We start from the raw sequence: 19070 nt of genomic DNA on the forward strand, positions 1-19070 counted from the left end.
AATTTTAAAAGTAGACGTTAGTTGTCCATTACATAATTTCTCTAGCACAGCGTTTCTCAAATTTTTTTGAAGTGAGGACCACCTTTTTAAGTTACTTGTGATTGGGTACAAAAAATATAATTAGAAAAGTATTGTAATTTGAATTTTTGGATCTGATTTGCCCGGATTTTAAAATAGACAGAGTCTAAAATTTCTTATATCGTCATCTGGAAAAACAGAAATAAAAAGAATTAATGCAGAAACATGCCTGATTTCCAACAAGTAAATATGCAATTTGGCACGTTCTATTATTGGTGTACGACGTACAGTATGTGACCATTTCAGTGTGCAGACTGGGTGTCGGCAAAACTATTAAGAAAGTCATAAATACATGAAAAGATTCGGTACTTTGGACCTCTGTTATGAATTCGGGCGGTCCCTGGCTGGGTTACAGACACGGGATGTGCAGGGAAAAGGTGGCGAGAAACACCACGTTCATGGTGCTTTACATCCCTCTTTTGTTGCTGAGGGTAGAGTGCGAATTCGGTAGACGAGTAGGGTAATAAATTTCATAAAATGTCAGTACTGGGAGAAAAAGTGAAAAGCGATTGCCATGGTTCATTTCCAAACTGAGATTTTCAGCTATAGTGTGATAAGAAATTCGTTTGAATTTTATTTTTTCTTCTGTCTTTTTTGAAGAACCAAAAGGGCAGACCTCGAGGACCACAGGTGGTCCTCGGACCATAGTTTGAGAAATAAATAATTAAATATATGAAAAAATAATTAAATAATAAATAAATAGTTTGAGAAATAAATAATTAAATATATGAAAAAGACCCAACCCACTTTATTAATAACTATAAAATATTTGATTTTTAATAATAATATTATTATCTTACGCAAGTTTTGTAGTTGATATATTAACAGCATGGCATTAACTATATTAATAATTAATTTCTAATGGTAATGATGTCATCAAACCACCTCAAGTTTTGTAGATTTTAATATCCAATACACAGCTATACTCAGAAAATTACACACCGGAGAATCAGACCTGTAAATTATTTTTAGTAAATCTTGAAGTTTTTAATAACCAATTGAATTTCAACTCTAAATATGTCAGCAATGCTGCAGATCATGGCCTTCGTGTAATAGCTTGTAGTTTATTGTAGTGTGTGTTTTGTTTTATTTTGAAATGCAATTATTTCTCAAAACTGATGAAAGATGGATTTTGGAAAATAGGAAAATTATGTAGGAAAACTGACATTTCACTGAAAACTACTATTTTTCTGAAAAACTTTGAGCTTCAAGCTTCAAAATGAGGGGTCATTTATTAAAATCCATTCAGCCATTGTCCCGTAATTTCCATTACCAGTTCAAATTATATATATAAATAGCATAGTTTAGTATACATAATGTAAATAATTTAAATTGTAAATATTAGTGTAATTGTTAAAGTAGTCCATGTTTTGTTCTGCCGAACACAGTCACGTGAGCAATCTGTCAAGTACTTCGCTTGCTAGATGTACTCGCGTCATCTACTTAAAACTCCAGTAATACTTAATCTTATAACCTCGTTGGACAAAGTATGGTCCCTTGTGATAATTGTACTACATCATAACATTTTGTACTTCATGTAAGTATACATATAATCAGAAAATGGAAGTACAGTTGAAAGAAGAGCAGTTTGGCTTCAGGAAGGGAAAAGGTAGAGAGATGCAATTGGAGTCCTATGAACAATCAACGAAAGATACCTAGAGAAGAATAAAGAAGTTCTTATAGTATTTTTGAACCAAGAAAAAGCGTTTGACAAAATGGATAGGACGAAATTGATGGGGATCCTAAAGAAAATTGGCGTGAATTGGAAAGAGCAGAGGCTATTCAGTAACCTTTATATGAAATGAGTCAAGTCAGGATAGGAGAAGAAATGTCAGAAGGAAGCAAAATAGGAAGAGGAGTACATCAACGATGCCCTTTATAACCTACCCCGTTCAACATCTACTTGGAGGACTTAGTGAAGAACTGTTTTCAGAACATGGGCGGAGTGATAGTAAGAGGAAGAAGAATAAAGTGTATACGATTTGCTGATATGACAATGTTAGCAGATGAGGAGATGATAGTAAGGGATATGCTACTAAAGCTAAATGACAGCTATGAGCGATATGAAATGAATATAAATGCCAACAAGACGAAGACCATGGTCATAGGAAGAAAAATAAAGAAGGTAAACTTGCGAATTCTAAATGAGGCAATAGAGCAAGTTTACAACTTAAAATACTTGGGATGTACTATAAGCAGTAACAAGAAGTCAAAAGGAGAATAGCAATGGCAAAGGAAGCTTTTATTAGGAAAAGGAGCATCTTATGCGGACCTCTGGAGAAAGAACTAAAGAAAAGACTAGTGAAGTGCTTTGTGTGGAGTGTATCATTGTATGGGGCAGAAACATGGACATTACGATGAAGTGAAGAGAAGCAACTAGGAGCATTTGAAACGTTTACAGTTCTTGCATTATGCATTTGTACCATTATCTTATAATATAGTGAGTCCAGCTTAGGTTTAACATCATAGCTATTTATAACTTTAGTTGTATTAGATTTTAGATTCAGACTCGAAATTCTTGTATATGTGATGATATCTGTGGCTTCATGCAAAATACCACATCATCGCACTGGCATAGTGTGCTTGATTAGGATACACAAAAATGTCGATTTAGACTCAACAGAATTTAAAAAGTTACCATAATTTATTGGCAAACCTCGTGTATTCTGGTACAGAGACTCAAGCATTTTGTGTCACACTCAAGGAACTTCGATATGAAGAAGTGGATTCCAAACTGGCATAAGTCCAAATGACAAGTTATGAGAGAAATGACGAAAAATGGTAAAATAAATTTAACAATAGCCCTATAAACTGGAAAAGGATAAATTAAAATGTGAATAAAGCAAGTTAAAATCTTAAAAAAAAAAAAATAACTTAGGACACTTTGGAATCCACCTCTTCATATGTGCAACCCCCCCCCCCCCCCCCCCAGTGGCATGGCAGATATCCAACCTGCACTCCACCTCCAACCAGATATTCAGAAACATTTGTACTGTGGATAGCTTGACGAATTTTGTGTCACAAATCGTTGAAGTTATCCTGAGGTACATGATACACTTGGTCCTTCACAAAATTCCACAGGAAAAAGTTCAGATGAGTAAGATCCAGTGAGCATGGAGGACAAGTGAATGCTTCGGCTCGAATTGACTTCCTTAGGATTTTTGCAAAGGTCATGTGAATCTTTCCACTTTTTTCTCAAAGACCTTTATTTTACTATGCTTTCCATGCACGGACACAATACAGCCCATTTCTCTTAATGCTTGTCCCATTTAACTATGCTCACATCTAGGTAGGAACATCTTTGTGATGCCAAAGTTAAATTCATTCTGAAATGCACGTTGTCTACACTTCACAGATTTCATTTCCATCAGTGAAAGAATGCAGAACAATTTCTGTTGAGGTGTTCATATCGTCATCTTTGCTCATTCTGATCATGCACACCACACCAGCACCAAAGTATGGTATTTTTCATAAATTGTCATAGATATCATCATATTTACAACAATTTCGAATTGGAATCTTAATACAGTGAAAGTTATAAAACGTCGTAATATTAAACCTATAAGCCAGACATGTGGTACAGTACTTATATAATGTGTTATGATCTTAAATTTTTCCATAATTTCGTAAGCGTAACATCATACAATGTTGTATTAATTGTATTGTTCATGAATATATTCTAGCTGTATTCTCTTTCATAAAATAAGCATTAATATCCGTTGTAGATCACAATTCAGTCACATTTTTCTTTTCATTTTTATTGGTTCTGAAATCTTGCTATCATGCTATTCTTAAATTCTTTACGGACTTCTGTTTTCCTGTTTTCAACTTGTTTATATTGTCGTTTCTCAGAATTATTGGGAATATTATTTTGTAAATTTTTTTAAAGTATTAATAAATTACTGTTCATGTTACCTTAAGTTTCTCACAACCAATAAAATATGATATATGGTTATAAAAGTCGTTCTTTTACAATACTGCGTATACAACTTGTGCTCTTCTTAAAGCGACACTTTTCTCTCTCTAAGATATTCTCAAATCATGTTTGAATTCATTTTGTATGATGCAGATAATCCATTACTATATTTTCCTTTACCTTGTTTATTAATGCAGTCCTTATTTTCAATTTCTATGTATCTGTTTATTTCATTCATTCGTAATTGTCTGCCCAAGGGCAGAATCTATCAGTCCAAATCCAATTTTTTCCATTTTTTCCATTTTTTCCTCTTTTCCTCCTACTTCTTAAACTATCTATACAATCTCTATATCTTAATATTGATCTGCTTATTGTTGTGGTTTAGTCAACTGTCCGAAGACAGGTCTGAACCTCATAAGCAGGGAACGGATTTATATGGACTAAAAATATATGAAATATGTAAATATATATGTAGTTATTTTTACCAAAATATGGAATTAAATATGGATTTTTACCAAAATATGGAATTAAATATGGACTTAAAATTATAAAAAAATGACTATGTACGTTAAATATTGGTACATTTTAATCACACTAAACAAAAAATATAATGGACGTACCTTATCTTCCAATGTAGTTTCAACAAAACACAATTTTTATTGTCTGTTACCATAACAATAGGTTACAAACATTTCTTTCAAGTGCTGAAAAGTGAATCTTCTTCTATTGTCTCTGAGGATAGATTTATACTGACTAAAAGAGCGTTCGACGTCACAAGAAGTAACTGGTACATAATTCAATTTCACAATGTCTGCTGGGGATAAGTCCAAGTTAATCTTCACTGTTGATTCACCACTCATCACAGCAACAACCTTTTGTAGTTCTTCATATCCAGGGTTTTTTGAAAGTACAGTGTCCACCTTAGCTCTTACTGCATCTGCAACTTTACCTCTACCACGATTCAGTTGTTCCACAGTACTATTTATAATTTCAAAACTTTCAGATAGTGAAAGGTGCCTATTTTGGAGACTTTTGAGCGTTTTTATGATGCATGAAAATGTATGCTGAATGTGAGCTAAGTCATTCTTCACACTTATGTCACAGGTAACTGTTTTCGCAGTATCAATTGAGACTGCATCTTCAGAGTCCAATGCAAGGAGAACATTGTTAATAGAGTCTATATGTTCGGCATAATATTCAACTGCTTCTAGCCATGTACCCCATCTAGTTAAAATTGGCTTTGGTGGCAATGGAATTTCAGGGTACATTTCTTTCAACACGTTAACTCTACTGGGAGCTTTGAGAAATACTTTTTTCACTGATGAAATCAACAAATCTACTTTAGGGAAATTGTCTCTGACCACTTCTGCCACACGATGAAATGCATGCGCCACACAAGTAAAATGAGTCAATTTAGGATATACAACAGATAATGCTTGTCCAGCTTTGACCATATAAGGGGCAGCATCGCTAATAAAGAATAACACATTATCGTACATAATACCCTTTGGCCACAGGATACCCATAGCTTCGTTGAACAGTTTAACTATAGTTTTGTTATTGCACTTTTCTAGAACATCACAATGTAAAAGAATTCGTTCAGAATATTGTTCACTTAACAAACCGATAACTACATTACCAACAAGTCTACCTTCTTTGTCGGGAGTCTCATCAATGGAAACCCAAATTGAACTATCTTTAATTTCATCTCTTATCTTCTGTATTGTCTCATCGTAGATGGATGGAGCATACGTCTTCCTAAGTGTTGACTCATCCGGGATTGTATGTTGAGTATATTTTTCAAGGAATTCCCTGAAGACCTTATTCTTTAGTTTGTAGAGAGGAATATCAGCAGAGATGAGAGAACGGCACAGGTCGATGTTAAACTCAGATCTTACATTCGATGTTGTTGGTTGTGTTAAAAACAATTGTCTCTGCTTGGAATTTAGTTGTTTGTTGGCCTGATGTTTACTAGTTGTAATGTGTTGTTGCACCAGGAACTTTTGTGTAGATGATACTGCACACTGACACAAATTACAAAATAATATTTTATTGTCAGTTGATAAACCATCTTCTTTAAATTCTGAAATGTAACTTGTTAGTTTTGATTTTAAATTGACTGAATGACGTACTTTTGGCATATTTACCGTCTTTATAGTATGATTTACAAAACTGAACCTATGTGTACTCTGACTGGCATTTAACTGTTGAGCTGCACAACTGAAGTCTGTTAAAAATTTTAAATTAAATTAATACAGTTTTGTAACTTACTTTCCCATTGTTGATAGGACTGCTAATTTTCAAATAACTCTGATGTTAAAGGGATTACTGAACATGTGTTTAAATCTCTATTGTTGAAATGTATTTTTAAAAGTTAATGGAATTTTGTTTTGTTTTATTGTTAAACCTAATATAATATGGACTGTTTTATATGAAATATGGAAAATATATGGAAATTAACGAAAATATGTACTAAACTCTAAAATATGGAAAAATATGGAAAATAAAAGTAGGATTTTTCAACCCTACACATTGTGAAACATAAAGATAATGCAAAATATAAATTATATTAGCTTTATAAGTAAATATGTATTTACATATAAATCCTTTCCCTGCTCATAAGTGACACCATAAAGCATCACTCATGAGGCATCTAGGCCAGGAGATAATTGCATACATCGCTGACTAGTTACATATTACACTAATCAGACTTCAGATGTATACAAACAATTAATCTTCCTCTGATACATATCATCAAGTGATGTACCTACTGCCTGATAATAGATGTACATATCAGCCAGAACTTCAATCAGAGGTAGCTCTGTTTATTATTCTTCACTAATTTATGGTCTTTTAAATTTTTTAATGCAAAATAAAAATTAGAACTATTACTTCCTCAGGAGGCAACAAAACTATGTCAGCATCAGAGCGATGGTGGCAAAAGAAAGCTGGACAAGATGATGGTCAACAGGGAAACCAACAGCAACTAACGGATTTGACAGAACTGGCTAATCGTCTCCTTACTGAAACTGGTAACATGGATATTTACCAGGAAAGCTATGAACATATATCGAAGTTGGTAAGTTCATTTAGATAAATATCTAGAATGGCTTTCTTACATAAATTTCAGAGATATATGGTCTTACTAATAAACCATATATAGTTTTTATAGGAGACTTAAGTAGAGTTGGGACAGAAAACATTACTAATAAACCATGCATAAGCTATGGATGTATAAACAGCCTGTAATTATACATGGGAATTGCTTTGCAGTAGTTATATACAGAAATCCCTTGTTTGAGTGTTGTACAGAGATAAAAAAAATGGGCACCCCTCTAACAGCTGTTTGTATAGATTGTCATTTTACGATGATGGTTGCCTTGTAACCACAGAAGAACAAACCAAGGAGCACAGAAGAATTAGAATAATATTGCTGTAGCTATACTCTTTGACCAAAATATAATGTGGTAATCGACCAGGTCCAGTTGTACTGTCGATACTTAGCGTGGCACACTAACGCTCAGAATCGGATGCAATAGAGAACCACAATTTTATTATTCTATCACATTTTGTAATGAAGTAATGACGAAACTATGACATAGCTATGTAACAGTTGTACTGTTATACATGACATATGTAGTGATTATTGGAATTTACATACGAATTATGAATGAGTTATTCATTGTGTAAGTATAAGACAGTTAAATGTCTGTATAAGAGTTTTTATTAGTAAGACATAATAAAAAAGTCTACCAGAGACATTTCGAAATGTTATAAAGTCATGGCAATTCCAACTTTGTAATATAGCTCAGAAACATGAACCTTAACATTCTGACAACTTCAAAGAATAGAAGTGCAGAAATGAGAAGTCCTAAGACCTTTGGTCGGATATATTTTATATGATCACTAGGCCTGTGACATTGGAGCATGTGTACAGTGAAAGAAAGCCAACTCACTCCAGGATATAGGTACACAGAGTACGCAGCACTCTGTACTGTACAGTCTGCAGAAGAGAATAATACATACATCTCTCTGAATGGCGTCTAACCTCCTCTGCTGTTTGGGCGAGACATGTGATGCATACCATCTTTCTGTATGTTTACTGCCTTTAACATATTGGATGCTGCATCGGTAACAATCAGAAGTACCTTGTCATGCTCTATACCTGATGGCCATAATAATTGCATTGCATGTTGAAAAACCCTACATATTGTAGTTGAGGAGTGCAGTTCCAAAACCCTCTAAATCGATTTGAGCAAATTTTTCAGGAAACGAAAAAAACTTTTACTGCTTTTGTTTTTATTTTGAAATGACTGATTTTTTTTTCTAGTGAACTTAACTTGAAAGTAGAAAACATCAATATAATTTTTCATATAAATATTATAAACCATATTGCCAAAAATTAATGTTCTTTTTTGTATTTAGTGGGTTTTGGAACTCAATCTTTATTTAGAGGATATTGGAAAGGAATAAATGTATTTAGCGGATATTGGAAAGGAACTTTAAATATGTCAAGTTTTAGACACGAGATGAAGCCTATGAAAACAAAGATTTCAACTCATTCAATCATAAATGTTCTGCCCATGCGCAGATCTTTCACTGCAAACCCAGCATTCTCCAATCGTTCCTATTTTCTGCCTTCCTCTTGGTCTCCGCAATATCATCGGTATATCATAATGTCGTCTATCATCTGATATCTTCTCCTGCCCTGAACTTTTCTCCCGTTCACTATTCCTTCCATGGCATCCTTAAGTAGACAGTTTCTTCTCAGTCAGTGACCCAAAAAATTCCTTTTTTCTCTTTCTGATCAGTTTCAGCATCATTCTTTCTTCATCCACTCTTTCCAACACAGCTTCGTTTCTTATTCTGTCTGTCCGCTTCACATGCTCCATTCTTCTCCATATCCACATTTCAAATGCTTTTATTTGTTTCTCTTCATTTCGTCGTAATGTCCATGTTTCTGCCCCCATATTTTTCTTTTTTTTTCTTTTTTTTTTGTAGAAATTTACTCTACTTTGTTTTTTTCCCCTTTATCCATTTTTTCTTTCTCCCCTTTTTCGTTTCTCTTTCTCTGTTTTCCGCTTTCTTAAACTAGTACGTACACAACACCCATGCCCAAGGCGGGACTCGAACCCACCAAGTGATAGAGACATGCCGTGCCCCTACTGCTTGAGCCATCCAGGCCGGCAAATATACAATGGCACACTCCACACAAAGCACTTCACTCGTCTCTTCCTTAGTAGATTTCAGCTAACATATTTTTTTATAGAAGCTTTACAAGGATATTATTGATTATTATACTGTTCACGTAAATAAGAATGCAGATTGAAGATAAAGAATTACTCAAGAAACAATCTATAGTCCACACCTGTGGAGTAACGGTCAGCACGTCTGGCCGCGAAACCAGGTGGCCCGGCTTCGAATCCCGGTACGGGCAAGTTACCTGGTTGAGGTTTTTTCCGGGGTTTTCCCTCAACCCAATACGAGCAAATGCTGGGTAACTTTCGGTGCTGGACTCCGGACTCACCGGCATTATCACCTTCATTTCATTCAGACGCTAAATAAACTAGATGTTGATACAGCGTCGTAAAATAACCCAATAAAATAAAGAAAATAACCTATAATCATGCTACAAATTTGGATATGGTGGGCTACGTGCTCGAATACATACGAAAGTAATCATTACTCAACTCTTAATAGAACACTGTTGAGCTGAATTCCAAGAGAAAAATATCTTCAAATGTATGCAACAATCACACATATCACAATGGAATCCCAGCAATAAAGAACATAGAATTCAGTCCAGGATTTACTTTGAACAATCTCCTTACAAATACACTTTGCTCCTACAGCTTCAGGTCGTCACTTTCATCGACCAAAAATATCTCCAGATGTATGCAATAATCACAAATATCATAATGGAATTCCAGCAATAAAAAATAGAACTCAGTCCAGGGTTTACTTTGAACCATCATTTTATAAATTGACATTTACTCCTACAGCTTCAGGTGACCAAAATGTTGTTGTTGTTGTTGTTTTCTAATGCCAGGCTTTTGACAGTAAAGTCATTTGACCTCTTTCACTCCAATATTTTTCAAAGATATTATCGTGACCAGCCAATGAAGCACAGATTTAGGTAACCAAAATGTTTCCTTCGTCTTCTTCTGCTTCCTCTGCTTGCTCTCCATTTTCATTGATGAGATGGGCATAAAATTCCAGATCGTTGTTTGTTTTCCACAAAGGACCGAAATATTTTGAAAAAAGTTTATCAATATCTTGAATTTTCTCCTTTATTACTGCCACCCCAAACTGTTTTCTTTGCAACTGCAAGTCATGGATCGCTTCTCCTCGTTTCAAAAGACTTCGGTAAACTCCAAAATCGTTACGATAGTGGCATTCTCCTCTCACTAATACACCTGACTTCCCTTTTTGAAGAAAATTCTCTTAGAAGGGGCTAAGTTGAAAATGCTTTCAGCACCTGTGTCACTCCTTTCCTTCCAGCTGTTGACAGGAACATCATATACTAGCTTCTTAACAGTTCCTTCTTCTACATAAATTCTGATGTATTCAGAAGAATCAGTGATCGTATTTATTTTCCTTATTCTTTTTCTAATCTACCAAAGACTCTACCTGCGGGAAAACATGATAAGGCATACCAAGTGCCAGATCTCACAATCAGTAGGCCTACACTACTAGAATATGCAAAAAATAAATACTGGTTATAGAGAATATTGGAAAAGTCGCATGGTATTTAGAGGATTTTGGAAAAGTAGAGATTGGATTACTATCACCTTTACTTTTTAACTTCGCTTTAGAATATGCCATTAGGAAAGTTCAGGATAACAGAGAGGGTTTGGAATTGAACGGGATACATCAGCTTCTTGTCTATGCGGATGACGTGAATATGTTAGGAGAAAATACACAAACGATTAGGGAAAACACGGAAATTTTACTTGAAGCAAGTAAAGCGATCGGTTCGAAAATAAATCACGAAAAGACAAAGTATATGATTATGTCTCGTGACCAGAATATTGTACGAAATGGAAATATAAAAATTGGAGATTTATCCTTCGAAGAGGTGGAAAAATTCAAATATCTTGGAGCAACAGTAACAAATATAAATGACACTCGGGAGGAAATTAAACGCAGAATAAATATGGGAAATGCGTGTTATTATTCGGTTAAGAAGCTCTTATCATCCAGTCTGCTGCCCAAAAATCTGAAAGTTAGAATTTATAAAACAGTTATATTACTGGTTTTTCTGTATGGTTGTGAAACTTGGACTCTCACTCTGAGAGAGGAATATAGGTTAAGGGTGTTTGAGAATAAGGTGCTTAGGAAAATATTTGGGGCTAAGAGGGATGAAGTTACAGGAGAATGAAGAAAGTTACACAATGCAGAACTGCACGCATTGTATTCTTCACCTGACATAATTAGGAACATTAAATCCAGATGTTTGAGATGGGCAGGGCATGTAGCACGTATGGGCGAATCCAGTAATGCATATAGAGTGTTAGTTGGGAGACCGGAGGGAAAAAGACCTTTAGGGAGGCCGAGACGTAGATGGGAGGATAATATTAAAATGGATTTGAGGGAGGTGGGATATGATGATAGAGACTGGATTAATCTTGCACAGGATAGGGACCGATGGCGGGCTTATGTGAGGGCGGCAATGAACCTTCGGGTTCCTTAAAAGCCATTTGTAAGTAAGTAAGTAAGTAAGAGATTGGATTTAGAGGATATTGGAATAGTAACTATTTTTCAAATGAATTTTTTCACTATATGTAGAGCTCTTTTGAACATTATTGATATATAGGTCAATAGAGTGCATTAATTCTTACTATAAAGAGATAAAAAATAATTTTGGTGAAAAAGTGGATTTAGAGGGTTTTGGAACTGTGTGCCTCAATTGTTCACAGCATTTATCACATCACACGACAGTAGGTATGATCCAGCAGGGCCTTCTGGATCCAGGCCCCCAACAATCACATAAACTACATGCCGCCCAACAGCATCCGTCGTCTCATCAATTGACACCATATGTGTTGGTTTGTTAGTTTACACCTGATCTCAGTAATGCATGTGTTGTAAATTTTCTCGACATATTACTTCAGTAACGTAGTCTGATGTGGAATTTCTCTTCTAGTGTATTTCTGTAAAAACTCGCGGAATGCCGTATTTGCGAGTTTGTTAAATGGTTTGTCGGCAGGTATAAATGCTTTACACATGTCTTCATAAAATGTTGAATTTAATATACGGTCCTTCTGCACATTTACTGTTCCAGCCGTTTGTGTTTCATTGTACTTATGTGCCTTTGAACATTATATTCCTTGTTTTTAGCAGACGTAATGCTGACATTGCAAAGTTTACAATACAGATTGCTATTTAGAATGCAAAATACATCTGCACCATATTGTGAAACTAAATATTCTAGTTTCCAAGACGTGTTTCTTTCCTTCTGAGCCATACTGCGGAGCACACTACACTTCACGACAGTTTGTATCATACTTGAATGAACTGTACCACGGCGGTTGTGTCGTCTCCATACACACATACACTTGCTTAATCCGTGTATATCCTGTAGTGAATTGGCTTCCTTTCACTGTAAACATGCTCCAATGTCACAGGCCTAATGATCACAAATGGAATGTCGACAACAGTAATGAATTAAACATAACTGCATCACTGATACCATATCAACATACAGAAACAACGGGTATGAACATGTATCACGGACGCCCAATAACAGGCTGCCTCAGAGGCTATTTCACTACAATCCTTGTGGGAAGCGAGACCTTGGACGACCAAAAGTGCAATGAAGAGGCCAGCTTTCGGCTAGCATCCAACATGGACCCTATTCTACAAAAGTATGGTCTAATACATTACAAGTGTATTGAGCTGTAACAGTTATTAGTTACAAAGATTTCTTGTACATTTGTACTTTATTACTCCATACTTACAACAGTAGAGTTGTAACTTTATATTCCACAATACTATACAAGAACTTTTACTAATAATTAATAATGTATTAAATTATACACCACACTAATATGGTGTATAATACAATTTTCTGCTGTAAATTACTATGAACTGAATATTTTCAACGAAATTGCAAAACGATTTTGAATCTTCATTTGTCACCTCTAACATAAGAGTGCTGAAAGCATCAAGCACACTTTTCACTTCTCCCTATCCACTTCCTAACCCACACTTTTATTTTCTGTTTCTTATATTTATTTTTTCACTTTTATTAAAGGGAGTCGTCAAGCCCTATCTTACTAATGTTAAAACAGCAATATTAATGACCCGTTATCACAGAACATACTAGGTATAGAAATGTGATATTTTACAGGATTTTTATGCATTCCTTCTGAGTGCACTGATTCGTTTTGATGATAAAATATCTAATAGAAAAACAATATTTTTTTTTATAAACTTCTAAAATTAAAAACAAGAATTAGACATTTTATTTATTTTTATTATTATTATTTTTTTAATAAACTATTACAGAAAACTCAATCAAAGGAATTCCATATCATCACACTGTTACCTGAAATGTATCGTAAAAATTTCATGCAGATAGACCTAGTAGTTTCTGAGAAAACAGGTCATTTATGTTGAAAAATGTAGTTTTAAGTAAATCATGTTTCAAGTAAAAATTTCTATAAAAATTCACCTATTACAGAAAAAATGTTTTAAAACCCTTCTGGTTGGTGGTCCTTGTCTTCTTCCTATCCTGCTCACCTAATACTGCCCCCCTTCTCTTGGATCTTGCCTCCTAGGTTGTGTTTGTTACATCTATCTCATCCGCCATGTTTTTTGAGGTATTGTATCCTATTTGAATACCGATCCCTGAACGCCTGTATTCTTGCAGTGTATTCATCATTAAATGTGAGTATAGCATCTAGTACACCAAGTTCCAACGATGATATCGTCACCTGAATGTAAGAACTAGGTAACTCGAAATTTGCGTTTTTTAGTTATCATAGCATAGCAAAAATCGCACAGAATGTAATCCAAGAACTAGGTAACCGATCAAACGATACCAGCGACATCTATTTTCCACTGTAACAAATAAGTAAAAGAAAACGAGACATATTCCTTAGTGCAATATGTAAGTAAATAGGCATTATCTCAAAATAGGAAGAATCAAGTTACCTAGTTCTTGCATTCAGGTGACGATTATATCAACAAACCCATTTTTGGGACTCGATACCCAACAACGTTATTGAATGATTCATTAGTATTCTGAGTTCTTCCTCTCAAACATTTTTTTAGCTAATACTGCTAATGGCTTCATTGCCAGATGCAAGGCACTAGACAACAACATTTTTTTAGCAAATCAGAATGGACAAGATCTTAAAACACAGACTTTATGAAGCATTAATTTTACTACAAAACAAGCCGAACCACAGCCTTCTAAGACAATTTTAGTTCCTGAGATAATAATTTTTTTGTGAAAAGTGATAAATTTTTTTCTCTGAAACATAAATACACTAATATTTTTTAAAAAACATTTAAAATATTAAATATTCGAATATTTTCATAAACCAAATACCATATTAAGCAGAATGAACCATACTGTCATAAAATGTAAAAAATAAAAATTTATTTATTTATTTATTTATTTATTTATTTATTTATTTATTTATTTATTTATTTATTTATTTATTTATTTATTTATTTATTTTATTTTATTTTATTTTTTTTTTGGGTCTTGATGATTCCCTTAATTTAACAATTCTGGCCATGGCTTCAACCATTCCCACTTCTAACATTTTCTTATGATAGTATGGTCTCATTCTGAGTCTCGTATAAACACTTCCCATCATGAGAGTGGACTATAGCAACTGTCATGAGAGAACTGTCGCTGTGTGAAGGAGGCTTTAATCTGTGTAGAGTAAAGTAGGTTCACTTTGTGTTTCTCAATGTACCATAACTGACAACTCAAGTAGTGCTAGCTATCAGGGATTTCTTCCATAGATCATTTATCACAAAAATCTCATGGCATTGGTCTCCTGGAAAAATTATAGGTACAATGTAATCGATTTCCATTGATTTCTGGATGACTGTGTGAATTATGAAGCAGTGGTGGAATGACAGCACAGGAAAAAGGAATATTCTGGAAAAACTTGATACATCATCATCATTGCTCATTACAAATTTTACTTAGATTGCCTGGATTGGAAAGTCTGTGCTCTAGTTGTTTGGGAATGAAACATCAGATTCATCTCACACCTCCTGAAAAGAATATTCTGAAATGTCGTACCTCTCACCCATAATAATTCCAAGCTATATGCATAACTCAGTGCTTAGTATTTATGAATAGGGATTGGATTTCTGTGACAAGTCATATTTTTATCCCAGTCTCATTTTATAAGCTTAAGTTAAATTAAACATATTTCCAGCTTTTTTTAAACATGTCACAGTGTTTATTGATTATGTTGTTGTTGTTGGCCAATACTAAGGATCTTAGATTTCTTCCATTCTCCTGCGGGCGTCCCAATAGTATTTGGTGAGCTGTGATGGTAAATCAGCATCTAATTTCTTTATTGCTGGGAATTGTAGCAAATGTTCTTTATCCATGATGGAGTTCTGATTTCTACAGAGGGTGTACTGTGGATGCTGGTAGATATTAATTCGATGTAGATGAGAGGCGAGACAATCATGTCCAGTTGTTAAACAAAATATAGCAACAGCCTTTTTTTCGTGGTAAATCTGGGATGTTATTACTGTCTAGCTCTAGCAGAATGTTCCAAGGTTTGCCTTCGCTTTTCTTCAGGAATTCCTGTTTACAAAAGGACTGAACTATGTGTTTGATCCTGACTTTTGAGGCTTGAAAAGAGATTGTATTATTTTGAGTTTGTCTGATGTTTGTTCCTTTTTTGGCCAGGAAGTCAGCTTTTTCATTACCTACTATTCCACAGTGTGAGGGTATCCATTGAAAAACTACCTCTTTACGAGCCCTTGTAGCATTTTAAGAGCAGAAAGAATTTCTCTTACGAGTCTGTTTCCTGGAGGACTTGATGTTAGTCCTTGGAGTTCAGATTTATAATCACTAAGTATAACCACTTTGTTAAATTTATGTATGTGATGAAAAAGCTGTTTCAGGGCTTCTAATTCACCATCATAATGAGTGGACAGTGTTCCAAGAGATATGTAAAAGCTAAAAATGTCACTGCTCCAGCATTACTATGTTTATCAAGCAGAGATTCATCTGTATAAATATGAAGCCATTCAGATATTGGATATCTTGTACATATGGTTTCAATAGCTAATGATTTTAATACTGATTGGTCGACGTCACATTTTACAGTGATGTATTGTATCAGATCATTTTCACATTTAATTTCAGGCTGAGAAAGTGGCTGTACTGAGAGTAGAAGCTTTTCTATATTATCAGTTGTTTGTACATTGTATTTACTTTGTAATTTATAAATATCCTGGAAGAAGCCAGATTGTGTTTTGAGTTTCCGTTCAGAATTTTTTAGTTCCTCCAAAAATCATTGTTTATTGTTTATAAAAATCCATATTTTACCATATTTTAGCATTAAGTCATATTTGATCAAAAATGGTAGAAAAGCATATTTTTAGTTACATTACAACAGTCTTAACAGTTCTCCAAACATGTTTTTTGTCAATAATGGCAAGAGATTTTGTTTACGTTTGGCTATTTATTTAGATTTATTTTCTTTAGAAATATTTTGTGGTTAAATGAAGTTTGAAGATAACTGGATTCGCCAGCAGTAAATTGTCAAAATACAGAGGACAAAAGAATGTTAGGATTATGGTCAAATTGTTGCTGATCGGTCTCACCTTCATCCTCTTCACCCTCCCAAACATGTGACACTTAAGAGGTTCTAACTATACTGTTGCCATAACATTCAGTGACCCTGTTAACATAGCTGTCATGCAGAGGACAGACGTTGGATATTTTTCACCCTTCTTTTGCCCTGCTATATTTATAGGCTGAACAGTCTGCTATGGCCAGTACAAGGAGTTAATATTCACGAAAACAGTTTTGTAAAATAGCCAATAACTTGTTTTGCGTCATATTTCCAATTTTTTTGCTATATTTTAGTGCTTTTATGGCCTAAGTGCATACATATTTCCAGAGTTTTTAGAAATAGAAATCCGAGCCCTTTTGGTAGTCTAGTCACTACCACAAGTCACAGGAGAGCCAGTCCTAGCAATTTCTCGTCATAGAATGTTGAGTTCAATGTTAGAGAAGGCTCTATGGCCTTAACTCTGCCAGGTTAAATAAAACCATTATTATTTTTATTATTACTATTCATCCTCTTCTATTGTCTCAGTCCCTCGTCAATGGAATTCTCTACTCAGAATATTAGGGACTACCAGACAATAACTACTTCCAAGAATAGGCTAAGCAATTTCTTACGAACATAGTCAAATTGAAGTTATAATTGTAATCATGATTGAGTTTAATCATTTCATTATATTGTAGGCTTAATAATGATTATTATTATTATTATTATTATTATTATTATTATTACATAATTATTGTATTGGTATTTTGGAATGACAAAAGAAACTGTATTTATTGTATTACATTAATGATGTATTATGTAGCTATTATATTATATTATAAATGTTAAATGTTATGTTTTATTTAACGATGCTCGCAACTGCCGAGGTTATATCAGCATCGCTGGTGTGCTGGAATTTTGTCCCGCAGGTGTTCTTTTACATGCCAGTAAATCTACTGACATGAGCCTGTCGCATTTAAGCACACTTTAAGCAATATACTAATTTTATATCATACTGATTGAGTAGAAGAGAAGGCTGAATGTCCTTAACTCTGTCAATTAAAATAAAACATTATATTACATAAAAGGAATGGATATTTGGAAAAACTTTAGTTGAAAATACATTTTTTAATTATTTTAAGAGTTAGCCTGGTGATGTAGTCGGTAGAGTGCTGGTTTTCTGTGCCTGAGGTTGCTTAAATGTGACAGGCTCATGTCAGTAGATTTATTGGCATGTAAAAGAACTGTTGTGGGACAAAATTCTGACACACCAACGGTCCTTATATAACCTCGGCAGTTGAGTGTGTCGTTAAATAAAACATATTTCTTTTATTATTTTTAGAATTTTGGTAACTTGTAATTATTATTTATTGTATTTATGTTCATTTCAGATTGAGGATTCAGAACGTAAAAATGTCAAGAAAGAGAGTAGATCAGCAATAAATTATGATGATGCATTGGATATGTATGCTGAAGACTTTGATGAAAAGGAAAAAGGAAGACTTGAAAAGAAAAAGGAAGGAGTATCTAGTGCTGGTACAGGAGAAGAAAATGGAAATAGAGTTGATGATACATCCAGAAGTGCACACAAAGAGAGCGAAGGTATTTATAATCCCATAGTCAGGCATTCAAATTTATAATAATAGTAGAGTGATAGTGATGGAGTGTGTTCGTGTGTACATACATGCACATGTGAGTGTGCGTGTGTTTTCTTTTGTTCAACTCCTGTAAGCCATTAGAATTTTTATATGTGTCAGTATTTAAGATCTGTCTGAAACGTTTAGAGGCACTAATTAAAAAAAAATAGCATATATCATAGTGAGGATCATTTAAGAGCAGTTCTTAAATTGCTGATTTGACTGTCTCTTCAGTATTGACAACTAATACCAGTTATCACCAAAGAGGGTAAAATCACAATGCCTTGTACTATAATAATAATAATAATAATAATAATAATAATAATAATAATAATGTACTGTAGTATTAACAATAACATTGTCTTGCTTATGCACAGTAGTGGCAAAAAAAACCGGACCTACCCTTGTAGCTGATTTCAGAGTCTTGTTCACTCCAGAGCACGATAGACTGGTAACTAAGACTTTCGTGGTTCAAATCCTGCCTCGGAAGGAAACTTTTTTTTTTGTTCCTTATTCAAATTTATTCCCAATACTTTTCGATTGCTGGTAAAAATTCATGTTCTGGGAATAATAAGTTAATTAAGTAGTAAAATATCGCTGCAATCGAAAAGTATTGGGAATAAATTTGAATAAGGAACAAAAAAAAGTTTCCTTCCAAGGCAGGATTCGAAC

The 19070-nt window shown here is 34.2% G+C and overlaps 1 protein-coding gene across 7 annotated transcripts in view; it reads left to right on the forward strand.

Annotated features, from left to right (window-relative positions):
- Positions 1–19070, forward strand: part of LOC138705117 (CD2 antigen cytoplasmic tail-binding protein 2 homolog) — a 204877-nt gene that overhangs the window by 39912 nt on the left and 145895 nt on the right. For 6 of the 7 annotated variants that reach the window (XR_011333622.1, XM_069833767.1, XM_069833770.1 and 3 more), the window contains 2 exons: positions 6895–7073; positions 18153–18363. Coding sequence is in view for 6 of the 7 variants with exons in the window: in XM_069833767.1 (XP_069689868.1) it covers positions 6895–7073; positions 18153–18363 (390 nt within the window). In the remaining variant the exon portion in view is untranslated. Of the gene's footprint in view, positions 1–5201; positions 6810–6894; positions 7074–18152; positions 18364–19070 lie in introns of those variants that run through there. The other variant, XM_069833768.1, reaches the window with a different exon arrangement.

The sequence above is a fragment of the Periplaneta americana genome, chromosome 8 (genome assembly GCF_040183065.1).
Source record: "Periplaneta americana isolate PAMFEO1 chromosome 8, P.americana_PAMFEO1_priV1, whole genome shotgun sequence".
Taxonomy (NCBI): Eukaryota; Metazoa; Arthropoda; class Insecta; order Blattodea; family Blattidae; genus Periplaneta; species Periplaneta americana.